This window comes from Metopolophium dirhodum, chromosome 5 (assembly GCF_019925205.1).
Source record: "Metopolophium dirhodum isolate CAU chromosome 5, ASM1992520v1, whole genome shotgun sequence".
In the NCBI taxonomy this organism is placed as follows: domain Eukaryota; kingdom Metazoa; phylum Arthropoda; class Insecta; order Hemiptera; family Aphididae; genus Metopolophium; species Metopolophium dirhodum.
In genome coordinates this window covers 3075360-3093679 of record NC_083564.1, presented here as the reverse complement: position 1 = coordinate 3093679, position 18320 = coordinate 3075360, and the positions used below count along the sequence as shown (strand labels likewise).

Genomic DNA, 18320 nt, shown 5'->3' with positions numbered 1-18320 from the left:
TACTTGTGGTTCATCTAACCTACGACCTGCCTTTTACCAAACAAGAATAGTATTTAAACTATTTAAATCTGTGAACATTATTATATAATATTTTTAAACGATTAGTATTTAGTGGGTATGATTTAGAAGAACAACCTGTTCTAAATACCTGAGTTAAAACAATAATATGTATTGAAAAATGATGCGATCGTTTTTGAAGACGTTACAATTACACACTAGCTAATACACTATGAGGTCAGTTAATAATATAATAGTTACTAAGCAGGTTTTAATTAAAAACATTATGACGTATATGTAGTCTAAAAACTTAAAATGTAACTTGATACATTATAATAATATATTATTATGTATTTACGTAAATTAATTTTGACTTATGGTCTTCAGGTATTTAGGTAATCATAAAATAAATAAATTATTGTACCATTGTTATTTTGTTTTGTAAATTATTATTTCTGTATTTTATTTTTCACAGACAAAATAAACTTATTTATATGCATTATATTATAGATTGTTATCCGTATAGTATATAATATTATTCAGTATAACAATCACTTATTATTTATCTAGATAAGCCCAATACTGTATGTATTGATTATGTAAGTCAAGTTCTAAGTTAAAATATTATATATTATATTAGATAAGTATCAAAGTAGTTGTAAAGGGGTTTTTTTATTGATTTATTTTGTGTTTTATAGTTATATATAAAATCGTATAGGATTATTCCGTATAATGATAACCGCTCGTTGGTCATAGGAATTTATACTTGGGACACAACCATCGGACTAGTCTTCCAGCCTTTTCTTCTGAGACTTGACGCGTCTGACCCTCGGACGTTCGGAAACCGATTTTGAGCTGCGGGGGTAGTCTCCGAACAGTCCAAACTCCTGGCCGCCATAGATCATGGATGGACTCTCGACATTCTCGAATACTGGCAGATCCTCCTTAGCCTGTGACATCTCCACTGGCCGTTCACCTGTTCCGGTATTGTCTACTTCTGGTGCCACGTAAGTAGGTGCACGTCTGCCCCTCGGACGTTCGGAAACCGATTTCGAGCTGCGGGGATAGTTTCCAAACTCTTGACCGTCATAGTTCGTGGATGGACTATCGACGTTCCCAAATACTGGCAGGTTTTCCTCAGCCTGTGACATCTCCACTGGCCGTTCACCTGTTCCGGTATAATCTACTTCCGGTGCCATGTAAGCAGGTGCACGCGGATATGGACGTGGGAGGCAGTGTTGCTTCTGTTCCTCGGCGGCGGTGGCAGTGACATCGGCATCATCATCATCGTCCGTCGTCGGGTTCATGTCAGCCGCTCTAAGCGGTGACATGTGCAACTGTCTCGACGCTTTTTCGAGTCCTTTGTTGGTGATCATTTGTGTTACCATCCCTATCTTATTCTCACTGACCGCTCTGTACAACTCAGCAGACTCTTCATCGACGGTTGCTAGACACATAACCTGCGAAATGGCGTTTGTAAGTGGACATTTTTATTTTTTTTATACTTTGCAAGACACTCATAAGATCGATATACGTTTTTATGCTTTTGGAATATAAAAATTAATTTCCCATTAACGTTTAATTCCCGCATGTATCTGGTTCTGCGCATCCACACGAGATCCCCCTACCATCTAAACCAGTTACACTATGGCAGGAGGATGCATGGGGATGCGCAGAAGAACCGATTTTCGTCGGGCCACTAAGTGTTCTCACGCTGGACAAAGTATATTTTAACTTTTAGTGGCCTGTAAAAAAAAATCTAAAAAACCTAGTATATGAGTATCTGTGCTTAAATATTATATATACTCGCCGTTTGAGAACTGTCTATGATAGTATCGTTCGTTATATGCATTTAGACATTTAATAATAAAACAAATATCTAGCTATTTTATCCAGAATCAATTTTAAATAAATGCTTTGTTAACTGCATAAAGGATGTTGTTAATCGAATTGACATGGAATAAATATACCAAGTACCAACGTTTAGAGCCTACAGAAAATCTACAGTGATATTTTACGCTTAGATTTTGAATTATATTTTCATCACTTTTACTCTTTTCTCACCCCTCTAAGTTCATACACAAACACACGCACGCTGTAATTTTTTTGATGGAAACTAAAATTATTATATTAAATTTAAGATATTATAACGTGTGATTAATTTATACAGAGTTAGCCCCTTTGGCGTAATTAAAAATTATGACGCTGCGTTTTATCTTTCGGGCACGTTTTTATTGTATTAATTAAATAATGTATAGTTATTGTCGTCATTATAATTATATACCTCGAGCTTACCACCGAGCACTCTGTCGGCACGTGTTCGTGCCCAATTTTCACTTGAATGGCTTTTGACGGTGTAGGACGTTATATTATATTATATTTAGACTATACAAGGTGATTCACTAAGGATGATCACCCAACGTTGTTCTCGCTGATTAACTTAATCAAATTCTGATTACTACAATTTTTAGTATACTTATGAGGCAACCGTATTTAATACCATTAATTGATGAGTATCCGGTCTCAATCCAAAACTTTTTTTTTTAAATATGATAATCACCATTTTTTTATGTAAATTGTTAAGTTAATTGAGTTTTTGGAAATTTTAAACTATTAAATTTAAATTAAAAAAATTAGTTTTTGTACCAATGATGATAGATTTGAAAGATATGGGTGTCAAAATTCCCAGAAATTGTACCTAGTTAAATATTAATCTAATAACGTTTTAAAATATGTAAAAATTGTCTGAGGATAATATGGAGGTACTAGATAAAATATTATATAATATGTTATATTTTGCATTATTTTTGTTATTGTACTATTATTTAACTATTATCTTTACTAAATATTTCAATAACTAATTCATTCAGATTTTTATTTAAATATATAAAAATATTCGAAAAAATCATCTACTTAATAATTTACACCAAACAAATTTGGTTATAATCTATAAAAACTTGAGAAAATTGACACTGGATACTCCTAAATGATATTGAAACATTGAAGAATTTGAAAATATGGTTCTTAAGTGTACTTAAAAATAACAATTAAAAGGAAAATAGTGGTGAGCAATGAACAACGAACATGCTAGTTGAATATAGCTTTGTATAACATCTATACACATTTGTTAAATGTGGGATGATCACGTGGATACATCGTGCAGTGCAGGAGTATTAATTTAATATACATTTTTTTTTTAAATTATATTATTTCAAAAATACTATTTATTTTTAAATCATGTAATGAATAGTAAATAATAGTCAAAATATTCAAGAAATATATTTTAAAAATATCGAAAAGGTTAATATTTTGTTGAAGGAACAATCGCAGAGCGACATAAATTATAATAATTATAATTATAATGTTATGATAGTATAGTCACCACCGTTATAATCACGAGTAAATAGATTTTTATAAGGTTTTGTGGTGGTGATAATAATATTATGCACTCGTGACGGGATGTAGAAACGCTATGATTGTATGGTAAATACATTACGTCGAGTTGCACAAAAAAATGTACTAATACAGTGTACTATCAGTAACTCGAACCTTGATAACTCGAAATTCTCAGACGATAATAGTTAAAATTATAATATTATAGCGGATTTATGATTCAGTGACATTCCCGAAATCAACAGTTACGATGATTTTTTGTATTACCTGGTTTGGACCATATACATTATAATATTATATGATTATAATGTATGAGGGGCGTAACCTAGTAACATATTTTTTTTAATTTAACCTACTCTAGTACTATCTACTAGTTGTGACATTTATTATTTACATGCCAGTGCCCAAACAAATTACTCGTGCCACCTTCTTAGGGTTAAAAAATATTCAGGAGGTCGGGCCAATTTGTTTTATCATATTGTCAATATGACAACATACTGTTCTATAACGTTTTCTTAAATAACGATTTTGTGTTTGTTTTCTTTTTTGAGAGGACTGTATTTCCACTACGAATTTCTATTATAATATTATACATAGGTAGTTAGAGTACTACAGGCTCCGCCTGGACACATTATTGCGTTGTATTCCGATAGAAAAAGGTTGACAATTTCGTTTTAGAACTCTGTTTTTGAACCTTATGATGGGATTGTTTTCCGCATTTTTTTCAATAGATACGTCATCAAGTTAATTTTCACACGTTTATATCGGGTATTGTTATACAGCGGTGGAATGCAACGTCATCGCATCGTTTTTCAATAACACTACTAAATAAATCCAATGCCAAGTTTTTATGGTTCGGACATGTTTTTTTTTTACTTTTTAAATTTATTGATTTTTTCTTTTTTTCAGAACGTGGAATAATTTATTGAAAACAACTGAACACTGCGACTGCGGCAGTGTGTACACGTATCTAATTGAGGTGGTTTACTAACTTCGAATTAAAGTAAAAAAAAAAATAATAAAACCTAAATGTACCTACGCATATAAGTGCATTTCCTTTTAAGTTTCCGACCGCTGAATATTTTATACGACGTATATTCGCAGTTGTAATAATAACCAAGAAACAATTTATTATTTACGCGGCTTACTAACTCAATATCTTTAGCTGAAATATTTTAAACGAAAAAAATATGAAATTGTATAACTTATTTAGAAACTGTTTACAATAAACGTTTTAGCAGTACAACTATGACGTGTATGGCGTATGCAATAATATTTACTTCTATACTTTCTATAGGCACTTAAAACTGTCCAAAACATAAATTTCTCGTTTAACTCAAAATGATCGTAAATATGATGTGAAATTACTTTTTCAAGAACGCGAAATATATCAACTTGATCGTCAGTTATTGGTCCGATGAAGGGATATATTATCATTGTGTCAAACAAAACATGTTTCCTCCATCGTTGAATGCATTTTCGTTACGAATACACGAAATACGTGACCTGAGTGAGTAATGCTTTCTATAATACACAATTGCATTATTATATTATTATAACTCACAATAATGTTGTGCCATGTCCTGTCCAAAAACTGTAGGTATTGATTTCGGTGTAAAAAACGGGCAGCAGTTGTAACTAAATGTGTTACCTACATCTGTTGATGAAATAGTTTACAAACGTAAAAATTATCTTTTTTTAACGTATTATACATATTATTATTGGTTGCAGTATAGTCAGTTTTCATAATATATTATTATATTTATAAGTCTGAAGGATAATTTCATATAATACATTATTATGATATGCATATTTATAATTTGAGTTTTAATGTAATATAATGTAAAATATTCTCAATTTTTTTAGCGGCTGATTTAGTGCTATCATTATACTATTATAGCTACAGCCACAGTGTATGATCACTACGTATCAATAGAGTGTAAAAATAAAAAATAAAAACTTGTAAACAAATTCACCAAACATTGTTAGTAAAATCCTGAATTTTTTTAGGGAGTTATGGCAGCTGAGTTTATTTATTCATCTGTTATTGACACGTCTGTTAGAAAAAGTTACTGAACAAAGTTTGATTTCAGGAGAAATTCGATATCATCGCGATTTGAATTATTATTATTATTTGTATTAATATGATTCTTTTAGTTTTTAAATTTCTATTTAATTTTCAATTTTTATTTCAAAGCTCGAAAATATGTACATCACACGTTCAGCTTAATTATAATATTCTATGCTACAATACAGGGTTATTCTAAATGAACCATCCGATGCCTTGCATAGGGCTCCCTAGGTAAAGATACTTTGTAAGTAGGTTCCTACCGCCAAAATCACGAACCACAAATTAGCTAGCCAAACAATTAGCGGAATTTGCAATTACAACGGATATGCATAGAATGAATTTGATGCGTACTGTTCGTGCAACAATTAAATACATTTGAAATATTCTTCTTTTATTTAATATAATATTACTCTTAACCTAAAAACTAAATATTATAATATAGGTAATACAAGCACTCGGAATCGGATGAATCGTTTTGAACGACTCTGTATCACTGTTATAGTTATAGTCGTTATAGTTATAGACTATACAAGTCGAGATTGTTTTTGAAAATCGCCATCGCATTACTTATACTTAATAATTGAATACCCTTTGATAACGTTAACGGGTGACCAACGTACGACCCCTCCCCCTCACACCACACCAAATTCACGAGGGTTGATACCGCGGTACGATCATCGGTACGATCGCTATACCGTACGACATTATATAGGTGCACGTCTTACTTGGGCCGTCGCGAATACCCACAGTATCGTCAGCCCACGGCCGGCGGCGACGACGGCGATCGATCTCCTCATGACGGTGTCGGCGGCGAACAAACGTTGAAACAATAATAAATTATACCTATAATGCGTCCTTACAATTTCAGGTGTAATAATATAATATAATGTTATGGCCGACTGTAACACCGAAACAAACTGCACGCGCGCGCATCAGGTGCGATCGGAGACACGAGAGGTACGGGCATTGCGATCGGAAAACTCGGGTCGTAGTATTTATTTATGCTCGACCGAGACGCCGATGGCTGCACAACAAAGGGTAAATGTTTTTTTTTAAATTTCCATTGTCGTCGTAACAATATACATACAGTACCCATACAATTTCTAAAATAAAATTTTTTAAAAAATTTACATTATAATTGTTCGGCGTTTATTTATATATTTGTTTTTTTGCTTTTACAATATTACTGTCGTCACGCGTCGTTGTCTATGTCTACGTCGACGTCATCGTACAACGCGTTCTGTTGTAGGTAGTTATTATTATTATTGTAAAAAAATAGTGACACGTGTGTTGACATAACGCGTAATGTAATGTACCTAATATTATAATAATGTGTATTAATTACGAAAACATTTCGCGCTAATATTTTAATGCACGCTTTGGTTTTTTGCGCGCGCATTTGCATTACATGACGGGTAATATATAATTTCGGATGGAAGTAGGTATGAAGCTCACCACGCGATCCTTCCCCGGAGAGCGTGCGCCGGTTTTGAGAGGGTTATTGTGAGTGGGTGGAGGGGTGGCGTGGGGTGGCGTGAGAGAGATAAAAAAAAATGTAACCCATATATTACATAATATATGTACACACACATGGCCGACAAATGATCGATGCCTCTGCGAGCTCAGGTATATACATGACGAGTAAAAATTGCTGTTCTTTTGTTCGTGTACCTATATGCACGCCATTATACACACGGACCGTGAGCAGCTGAAAATCATTTGGTTTGACAACTGTTTGCGCACATTTCGTAAAATTTATCGGAAATTTGATAGCTATTTTCAAAGCACAGGTTTTTAAAAATGTCATCGCACCTTTTGCAGATGGTACTTGGCGGTCTGCAGATATTTGACGAAAAATAGGTATAACAAAGTAAACAAATTTAGTTTTTAATTGTGTACAGAAATTTCCTTATAATAATATTACGTATGTTAAGTTTTAAAGATTATACTTAAAAACGAAATGTATAATATTTTATTCTTTGCTGGGCCTAAGTCAATTGAAATTATATTGCGTAATACTTGATATTAATGTATTATTATTATACGAAGTAAATTATTTTAACTTTTTTTTTAGGACACTGTTGACGGTATCTTACAACATCTCGTTGTGTTAAGATTGATTTTATTGTTCGTATTTTCTCAAAAAACGAATTACATACACATTCCACTTATGAATCCTTCGTTAGTAGGTATTTCAATATTTTATTGCACCCAATGTCACTAACGTTTTGAAAAATTGTAGAAATGTTATACTATATAAACAATATTTTAACAAAAAAAAAAATATTGGACGATTACTGTCCGTATTACTTATATTATGTTATTCTAAAGGTTTATCGACATTCGACAAAATATATGCGTGGTAATATGAATTTTCCTGGGTTTATACACATGGACTACAATTAGGAGCAACGGGACCAGTAAGTTGGGTTTTTTTTTTGTAAAATAATAATAATCAATAGATTAGAACGTTCATACATGCTTATTAATCGTTAAATATAATATTAATAAAGATTCCCTATATTATAAATGTTTCAAATTAACTAAATAACACAAATGTTTGTGTTGTTGTTGCAGGTGACAAATACAATTTTGTCCGTACATTTAAAAAGGAAAACAATATTTTTAAATAATCTAAATATCGGACGATATTAAATGATTCAAAGATGAAATAACCATAATATCAATTGTCTGAACACCGTTATAGGCGAATTTTCCAGCAGATATTCACATTTCACACAGCAAAATTTCCAAAAAACTTCGGTCATATACCCACGACTATTCTCGTTATATTAATTGTATACTATCTATTTGTATTGTTTTGTATAATATAATAACATATTATGTAATACGATTTTAATTGTTTTAGACAAAGATGAATTATTCGTACGATAAGGCTCATACGATGATACGTGTAATTCGATAATCGTTATAAATTATTACACTGCCAACGCTGCCGTAAGTACCGCTATAACACATTATATGATTGTTATTGTTATTGTTGTTGTTGTTGTCACGCATTGTTGTATACTATTATGTGCGTTTCTTATCCCTAAAATTCGTAACTGTATAATATTACACTGGGAGTATAATTATTGTATACCTAGTAGTAAATGTGTTATTGAAGGACTTTAATAAGAACCTAGAAAGTATGTAGGTATTTTAGGGTGACGCAGAATAACGCGGCATTCAGACGTTACCTATTAAAAAAAATTATAAATGTGGTGCAAAACGTCGGTCAAGTTTCGTGATGTGATCTTTAACAATGCTGATGTAGGTTTTACACTTTTAAATGTTTGATTTTTTCACACTGAGCTTTTAAAAATTTTTTTTTTTTAAAGTTAAGGTTTCAACATCCGATGTCATTAGCATGGGTTGTTTAGTAGGTTTTATATTACTGTGGGGGAGGGTACGGTTGGTTTAGAACACGTGTATGTGTAAAAACCCGGGTGGTCACCGAACTAGTGGCACCGGCCGGTGCTGGCGCTCAGAGCACATCCAAACACCGCACCACTCTGCGTTTATAATCTATAGTAACACGCGCCGTATTCGCATACATCATTGAATCGTATCAAATTATATTTTGAAATTGATTAATATCAAAAGGTACATCCGAATTCGTGTGATTCATTTTAAAAGAGTACGCCACACCCTTTAGTGTTTATAAATAATTATCGCTAACACAAAACAAATCGGAAATTAATTATTATAATTATAATATTATTACATAGTTAATTATATAGTGTACTATATATTATATTGTTTATATTAACAGTTAACACAAATATAAATTATAATTAAAAAAAAAAAGAAAAATGTCTTGACTGCCTGTAGTGAGTTTACATACAAAGCGTATATTGAGCTGCACAGTTAATTTTCAGACAGAAAATCCTTTTCTATATCTATTTAACTATAAAAGTAATATTATTATATTTTCTTAATATTAAACAGATTTGTTTTTATATAAATCAATTTATAATTACAATGGTCATAATATTTATGTAATATTTGAGAGGGCTTATTGTTGGGCGTTGTTGTTCTTCCACCCGAAATCATCGAAATCGAACAGTGGGTTGAAACCGCCCCAACCGCCACCCCAACCGCCGCCGCCGATGCCTCCGCCGCCGATGCCACCACCGCCGAAACCACCCCAACCGCTGCCGCCAACTCCAACTCCACCGCCGCCTCCTCCACCGAACGGATTCAGGCCGTTCAGAGACGGCACGAACGGGAACGGGTATGCGGCGGGCCTGTTCCACGGGAGAATGCCGCCTCCACCACCGCCGCCCACGCCACCACCGCCGCCACCGCCGTACGGGAATACGACCGCCGGTCCGGGAAAGTAACCTCCACCGCCGCCGGCGCCCACGCCCCAACCTCCGGCACCCGGGTAAGCGGCCGCGGCCGCTGCCGTCAGGAGCTGTTTACGCCTTATCAGCCGTTCAAGCAGCGAATCGATGAGCGGCGTGTCCAGCCCGAAGCCGAGGCCGAAGTTGAAGCCGACCGTGTCCGCAGCGTCCTGATCCGCCGGCTGTGCACTGTCTTCCGGTGCTACCGACACCGTGGTCCCCGCCGCCGCCGACTTCTTCTGCTGCTGCTGCGAACCGAACCCGCGACTTCTGCCGGGGTGCAGCGTGGCCACCAGCGACATCGGGTGCGACTCGACGGCCGGCCGCCGGTGAGTCGGAAGCAGGCCCGCCGCGGGAGCGCCGCAGCACCATCCGCTGCACAGCCACAGGCAGACCTGCGAAAATGGAAAAGTTTTTTTTTATCGTGAAAAATTAATATCTAAAAACCTCAATGGTGTCAACGGTATCGAAATCGGACAACCGGTACACTGGTACAGCAATACAATGGAACCGGCACATACCGAAAACCCGTCAACAGTGTGAATCAATGTATGGTATTCGGTATTACTTCGACATTGAGCGGTACGTCGGTACCATAGTTCGGTATATTAGGGTATACCGTTCAATCGGGATTTGAGCAATAACCGTGGCGTACCGGTATAATATGGTATATCGTAAAGACCATCAACTTAGGTTTACCTGCAACGTTTCCTTCCCAATACCATATTAACATATTTTAACAATCATAATGTTATCATTGTAACGTGCATGCAGACAACGTTTTGTGCAATAGACCATTCAGCTGTCGTACAAAAAATATAACTAAAAAAGGCCAAATAACAAGACTTTGAGAATCACAATATGATTGAGCTTACACTCTAAAATATCTTGGTGTTACACCGTATTAAATATTCAGACTTTGAGTTGTGGTTGATTTCCTATTGTGATAAGAGATATATTTTGGAGTTATTGTGATAACAGATTTTGTGAAAAATCTCATAAGCGTCTAGTTGATATCAGAACGTGGTTCAATATTGTAAATAGTTCATACATTTTATTTCGAAGAAAAATTATAAGATTATTGTCCTTATGCATAGTGCCACATAAATATTGACTATGCGTACGGTCAAATGTTTATTATGTCATACAAACATACATATAAATAAAAATATTGTAATATACCTATAATGGTTAGGTTAGGTAGGTTAGGTTAGGTTAGGTATATTAATATAATATTATAATGTGGCGCGGCGTGGTGCAGTCCGTACGCTCAACCGCAGAAACACTACGAGTGTACGTATCGGCCGGTATTGCTAGCTCCTGGATGGGTGACCACCCGCGTTGCTATTAGCAATAAATCCTTGCCACACATACAAAACGTGTTCCGACCACAACTGTTCCTCCCCCCCCCCCCCCCTACAAACAAAAACGGCTAATAGCCATAGATGGAGGGCTTAACTCAATGAAATAAAAAATATTACACTGTACTATAAGTGTCTAGGCACAGTAATAGTATAGTCTTATCAACTTATCAATATTTGCAAGTTTAGTAGTACTTTGCAAGTGAAATACATTTAGTGAGTGAGATACTGCTATCTATATTGACACTACCATTTAGTTGTTTTCAAGAAAAATTATCGTTTCACGTATACGATTAATTAGTTCTGATTCAGAACTTCAGACATTAATTATACACATCATAATGGTTTGTAACAACGATACCGAATTAAGGTTATGGCAACGTTGCATTTAAAATCATGTGGAATCGTGTAGAATCGATAAGCATACTTATATGCATATTATATTATATTACATTATATACATTGTGTGCTATTTACAAAATCTTGTATGTTTATAAATGGTTATTACAATGAAAATCTATACTATTCCGCTAATTTGCGGAATAAAATTGCTCTCTTCCGGCTTTACGACATTGCTGTGGGTATGGCCAGTAATAATTATTAAATTAACGTGTATGAACAACCGTCGACCACAGTCCATAATCCTATTAAGATAAAATCTTATATTCTACTTGATATAACCAACCAAATCAGTTAATAAATAGTATATTTGAAAAAATAACTACTAAAAATAGTAGAACCTTAATTAATACAGATCTTCATTAGGTAAATTCGATTTTAAGTTCATTTTTCAAATACACTTACAAAAACTCTAAGTACCTATGCAATTATTATAATATTTATTTTCTTAAAGATATGCGAGAAAAAATTGTATTATTCAATTCAGTATGAGCCGAATCGTTGCCATAACTGACGGCTAATGTATATTTTTGAGTAAAGGAAACAAATATTCGATTGCATAGAATGCTTAGCTCTAGTACTCATCACATAAATACACTAATCGTTATTCATCAGAAAATTAAAACTATACTAACGTAGTAGTAACCCTGTTGAAATATTTTAATAATGTTATATTAATATTTAGTATAATCATATAACATATAAATCGTAGGTGAAATTCGCGGGAATCGAGTGCATTTGGATAAGTCGGGTCGTATCAGTAAAACTGAATTCACACGATATTAATGGTGCACAAGAGAGCACAATAGATTACAAAATAAGTTATTGCCTCCATCTTATACACATTGTCTTGATTGTGATTAAATGTGGTCAAATAAAATAGGTAGGTATCATAACACGAGTATAACAAAGTCGAGGGGAATCTCGGCCGAACAAATTCAACAGTTCCCTTATTAATCACTCGACAATGGTTTTGGTCATTGCTGCGGATTATTCCCAATACTTCTAACATATTGTTTTCTACAATAGTTTCAATCGAGTATAACAATAATTGACTACAGCTCAACTTTAAAACCAATACGGTTACAGTTGTAACTGAATAGTTACCACGCCCACGCCCAAGAACGACACGACGTACAAAATGCACGTAGTGAATGGGCCTTTGGTATTCTCATTCCAAAGTAAGTACCTATTATAGCTATAGTTTGGAATTTGGACCGAACGAAATTTATATTCGAATCCAAATCTATTCGTTTTGATTTCGTTATTATTTCGTAAACTGACTGGCGTAAAAACTATTGTCGTCGTGAAAGTTTACGTACTTTTTTATTATCATAATTAACATCGATCCGTGACAATAAAAAAACATTGTTCGGATTTAAAGATAAAACTACTGCAGTATTACGAAAAATGTTCGTTCGTTCGTAATTCCTAAACAACCTCTCCCGCACGAAAATGAGTCATCCGTACTAATTTATAACAATTGGGCAAATTATCTAAGAACATTACCTATATATTATTGTTATAATTATTACTATTTGTTCGAAACATGTGTGCGGTCGCAGATGTAAATTTAATATTCCCGAAAATTATATCTGAACATTATTACAATATTTCACGGTTTTCGGTATAGGTACCTCGCGTAATCATTGTTGTCGTTTTAGCAGTATATTACATTATTGTTCACTCCATGAGCACACAATGGTAATAATGTGTGTGTTTGTGTATTAATTTTCATTATTTAACAAATTAGATGCTATAATTAGATAAATAATAGAACTGCCTAACGTGACATTTTTTTTTGTTTAATCAGTTTATTAATTATTTAAACGTCATAAGTAGGTACGCTATGTATATAGGAGAAACGAAACAATGTATGAGTACCTAAAAATATAGTGTCAGCAGCTGATGATATTTTCTTTTAATATCATTCCGCGTATCATGTCTAAATAATAATTACAATAATATTATATGAATTCAGTTTATTTTTGTGATAAACTATTGTTGAGCTTAAACTATACTATCTGGTCGAGAAAAAAATCCGTTAACATTATCATTATTATTATTATTATTGTAGTCCTAAATCTTCTATCGTGGTATTGTGACAACTCACCGATTACATATTTTTATATCCGCCTCGACGTGAAATGTAAAAATGTCGTCCGGTCTAAAATATTGAGGGGAACGGACACGCACGTTTGATAACAGTCAAGCGAAACTTTTAATTCTGTTTTGTTATCATAAAATAAAAAATATTAAAAACAAGTCTCCAAATAATAATATAATAATGTACTGTGATGGTTGCAGTGTTATAATATCATAGACGTCCCTACCATTATTATACAATCGCGAATAGGTGAAATAAAGTTTTCCCTGTTTACTAGAAAATAAATAATACCTATCACACCGGTAATCCAGATTTTTGGTACTGTAGTCCATTACCTGAATGACAGTTTTCCGGGCAGGCATACGACATTTTATTTTTCTTCTTTTTAAAATTAATATCAACATTGCGAAGGCTGTTATTTTTTTCATCGATTATAATTATTATTATTTACATTTCGTGTATCGGACCACCGTTCCGCAACTCAGTTTTTAAACTTCCACCAAAAATTTCGATTTCAACTGGTTCGTTTCGGGTTTGCTGCTGCAAAAGACGTTCAAAAGACAAAAACCGCCACCGCCGCCGTCGCACACGCATGACCGACGTGTAGGTATGCGTTTGCATAAAATAATAAATTGTAAGACGAATAATATTTTATTGTACACGTTGACGATAAATCGTATTTACGTGTGTAAATTATAAAGACAAATTTCACGGTGTGTTTTTTGTGTTTCTCACGTATTTGATAAAAACTCTGAATCGTTTAGAGAGATTATAATGTTTTTAGGTACCGACACAACGCGTGCACGGAGGATGAGGTGCCCGAACGCGTTACAAATCTCGAGACCGATGATGTGTGAAATTGCTTAAATATAATATTATGACGTATATAAAAGGAAAAAAAAATATTTAAAAATAAAATAATAATAACGCAAACTCCATTTTTCCCGAACAATAAAATGACGTATAGGTAGTAATATATTATTTATATTTTACACTAGCGTATGAGTCGTAAATTGTTTATTGTAATTTTTTTTACGCTCAGAGACTTTTACGACGAATCGCACGTACGTCTTTCCCCGCTCTCGAACTATACGTGCGTAGTTATGGAGGTTCAGGGAAATTACTATATAATAAAAAAAAAAAAAAAACAGAAAAAGAGTACTTACGTATTTTTTTTAGTGCATTTTTTTTCTATTTCCCGATATCAGTTATTGCTGCAGTATTTGATGGCGGCGAGATCGCGGTCGATAACGCGTGTGTCATCATTATTATGATTCTATCGCGGAAGTTCGTTTATGTGAAAATAGTTAGCTAACCTAATATATATTATTTATATACAGTATATTATAACACGATCATAATAATCTGCTCGTTTGCTGGTTCGAGGCGGTTTGGGAGGCTCGTTTTTTTCCTTTCTTTTCTATACATTTTCGTTGTAGTTTTTGACACTATCGTATTTATAAAAAATAATTTATCATTAAATATTTGGCGCGTATCGGATTCAAATCTATTTAGGTCGAAAATGTCGAGTAGGTAGCCCGGGCTTTTACCTTCGTTTTATATTTTTTAGCCCATTAAACCCAACTTGAGTATAATGATATTATTGTATTGCAAGCAGTTTGTAATTTATATCGGTAAATTCAGAGTGAAACGTTATAAAATTACTATATAGCTATTATTATGTCAACACCGCATTATACGCTATCGATATATTATTATTATTATAATATTAAACTTGGCTGTATATTTTTCTACCCCGAAAAATTAATGCTCAGTAATAATATTGTATTAATAATAATATAATATTCACTCTGACGTTATATTATTTTACTCTGACTTAATTCACTTAACTCTCGGCGAATAATTATTACGAGAACGATTACAATAAACTTTAATAACGACCGCGCCTATACACCTAATCCAACCAATTAGACTGTACGCTTTGAGACGTTTAATACAATTTGTGTACTGTTTTTCCATCGGCTTCGTATAAATCTCTTCACGTATTTCGACGGGCACCGAACCTGCAGCGGCAGTCACGTCAAAACGACAAGTATTATTTTTTTTTCGTTTTTTTTTAGGGTGCGTACAAAACGTGCGGGGAGAATAAATCGCCCAAAATTCGCCGAATTTGCGCTTTTTTTGGCGACCGAGGGTTGGCACGAAACTGTAATACATAATTATAATAATAATAATAATAATAATAATAATAATATGATGTGATGAACCGGTGCAAGTGCAGTGAAACGGGAAATCGCATCGTCGCCCATTGTCCGGCGGCAATTTCTCATATACGCGGGGTGGACGCTTACCACGGTAGAGACCTAACCTCTCGGCAATCTACCACCGTGCACACATAACTCTTACGAATTGCGCCCGTCGTCGTGATGTAACGATATCACGATTATTATTACTGTTGTTATTGTTGTTATTATTATACGCCGACGTATACGTCTGTGTCATTTACGTCATCTGGTTTGGCGAATAATAATTCGACCCGAAAGCGCGACGGACCCTGAAGCGGCGACGAGGGATTGGACGAAAAAATCGCAATAACGACGAGACGCGAATGATAAGTTTGCGTTTTTGTCCCGTTGACGTATTTATATTACTATTTTTTTTTCTATATTATTGTTATCGGTCGTCCGGTTTACCCACCCTCCGTATTATGCCACGAGGTTTTCGTTGTTGTCGTGGTTAATACTATTATTATATATTTACACACGGTCGAGGAGCGGGACGTGGATCTCGCGAGGATGAGCCTCGAAATTTTTCACCCGTGACAGCGTACTAATATTGTTTGTCTTCCGAATACATAGAAGCGAATTTCGTGGCCGCAAGGCGGCATCCGACCGAGATATATATATATGGGTATAGGTACCCGCTGAGAAAATGCCAATCCACGAGATTGTAATATATATCGTTTGGTTACGACAGTTACAATAATTATAAAAAATATAAAAAAAGCAGTGTTTCCCAAAGGGCGTGCAGTGAAAACTTCAAATTGTCTTATTTTGAAAACCATCATTATTTCGCCGAAATACTTTAACACTTGCGTGACAGCTTTGGACGTTAACATATATTGTTTATAATCAATGGTCTTCGTAATACTTAAGCAACAACATCTCATATGTTGTTATAAATATATAACAGTCGTTATTATTAATACGAAATATACCACAGTAGGATCCTCGCAGCATGTAATTAAATTTTCGATTTTCACCCTAATATTATGTTGTTGTGTAGTCGCTGATGGCGATGACAAATATTAAATTTCATGCATTACGCCGTAAAGTATATAATATTTTATATTCAATACAATAATATTATACTAAAGTACCTACAGCACAAGACGTTATTCGTATAATGTGACGTCGACGACTTACCGTGGTCAGCAACGAACGGCGGTCCATAATGTTTTTGAGTCCTCCGCTGTCGGGTTTCTCGTCTGGTGGGTAGCACTTTGGGATGACTGTCGATGATAATATTTTAACTGCAATTATCACACGCGCTGGTACGAATCAAAGACGACGACGACGACGGTTGACGTCTGAAATCGATGTATTTAAATGTCTTACGTACCATGGGATTTTATATAAACTCGGGCACAACACGCGTTCGTTTATAATATAACCTCATATGACCTTCAGACGTGTCGATTTATTAATCGTTACCACAGTTTACACGCGCACGGCATATATACATAACAATATTGTATGTATTTTTTTCGTCGTTTCAGTGTTTTTCACATAATGTAATAATATATTGCTATTATATTATTCGTCTAGCAACTTGGCGTGGCGGCGGCGGGTTCAATACGTATGTGGTGTACGGACAAGATGAGAAGATAAACGCGAAGATGACGGGGAAAAAAAACCGAGAGAACTTCTTCTCGTCTTCTCGCGGTCTCTTCCTGCTCCTCCTCCCCGATAACTGCGTGTGATCCTCAAAACCGACTAAATTCAATTTGTTACAGTCACAGGACCGCCGCCGGCACCGAGACAAAGGAATACACAGGTACCGCCTCGGCGACATACATTGTGTACGCACACAGTCTCTCGCGTGCACATAATATATTATATACCTTAGATATGCTACTAAATAATATATAATATATTTATAAGTAATCGCACATGCAGCCGATACGATAAGAGTTCAGGTCCGTGATAAGATTTTGCGTATCGTGATTTTATAATAATACGTTTAGATGTATTGAACACCGAGTGAATTTTTGGCTTTGGTTTTCATAAAAACGAAAATAAAATAAACTTTTTCGTATCCGAGCATTGAGTTTTATTAAATTTTAATTTTCAATTATTATTTTTATTATTTTTAAAGTAAGTAAGTAAAAACTAAGTCGGTGAATGAGTGTAAGAAAATAATATATACCTATGGGCTATATATTATGTCGTTACTTGCAACTATCGATCGACAACGAACATGTGAATGCACGTGACATTACCAGCTGTACGTGTAGAATAAATAGTTGTTGACAGCTTACCGTACCCTATAGCTTGCAATATTAAATGAAATAAAATGATTAACTGTATTTTAAATAATTATATTTGAAACATCAACTGCCATACATTGCTTCATCAGCCTTCTGTTATAAACTTATAAGCACACTGTTTGGTCTGAACATT

At 34.4% G+C, this 18320-nt stretch overlaps 2 protein-coding genes and 1 long non-coding RNA gene across 5 annotated transcripts; 1 reads left to right on the top strand and 2 right to left on the bottom strand.

The window, feature by feature from the left end:
* Positions 1 to 430: 430 nt before the first annotated feature.
* On the bottom strand, positions 431 to 6445 carry LOC132945383 (uncharacterized). Of its 2 annotated transcripts, XM_061015111.1 has the most exons (3): positions 4955 to 5094; positions 4759 to 4896; positions 431 to 1457 (listed from the first exon to the last, which is right to left on the bottom strand). In XM_061015111.1, exons 2-3 carry the CDS (start codon positions 4825 to 4827, stop codon positions 783 to 785), a joined length of 744 nt encoding a protein of 247 aa, XP_060871094.1. In that variant the 5' UTR covers positions 4828 to 4896; positions 4955 to 5094; the 3' UTR covers positions 431 to 782. The 2 variants fall into 2 exon arrangements, with proteins under 2 accessions (XP_060871094.1, XP_060871093.1); XM_061015110.1 differs by lacking the exons at positions 4759 to 4896; positions 4955 to 5094 and adding an exon at positions 6187 to 6445 and having other exon boundaries at positions 435 to 1457.
* Positions 6446 to 7119: 674 nt separating this feature from the next.
* Positions 7120 to 9324, top strand: LOC132945876 (uncharacterized). 2 transcript variants are annotated; one of them, XR_009664610.1, is made up of 4 exons: positions 7120 to 7321; positions 7536 to 7650; positions 7793 to 7881; positions 8039 to 9324. It is a non-coding gene; the product is annotated as an uncharacterized LOC132945876 (long non-coding RNA). The 2 variants fall into 2 exon arrangements; XR_009664609.1 differs by having other exon boundaries at positions 7120 to 7650.
* Positions 9325 to 9336: 12 nt separating this feature from the next.
* On the bottom strand, positions 9337 to 17427 carry LOC132945873 (keratin, type II cytoskeletal 1-like). Its single transcript, XM_061015672.1, has 2 exons — positions 17064 to 17427; positions 9337 to 10205 (listed from the first exon to the last, which is right to left on the bottom strand). The coding sequence occupies exons 1-2, from the start codon at positions 17088 to 17090 to the stop codon at positions 9480 to 9482; spliced, it is 753 nt and encodes a 250-aa protein (XP_060871655.1). The 5' UTR covers positions 17091 to 17427; the 3' UTR covers positions 9337 to 9479.
* Positions 17428 to 18320: the final 893 nt, after the last annotated feature.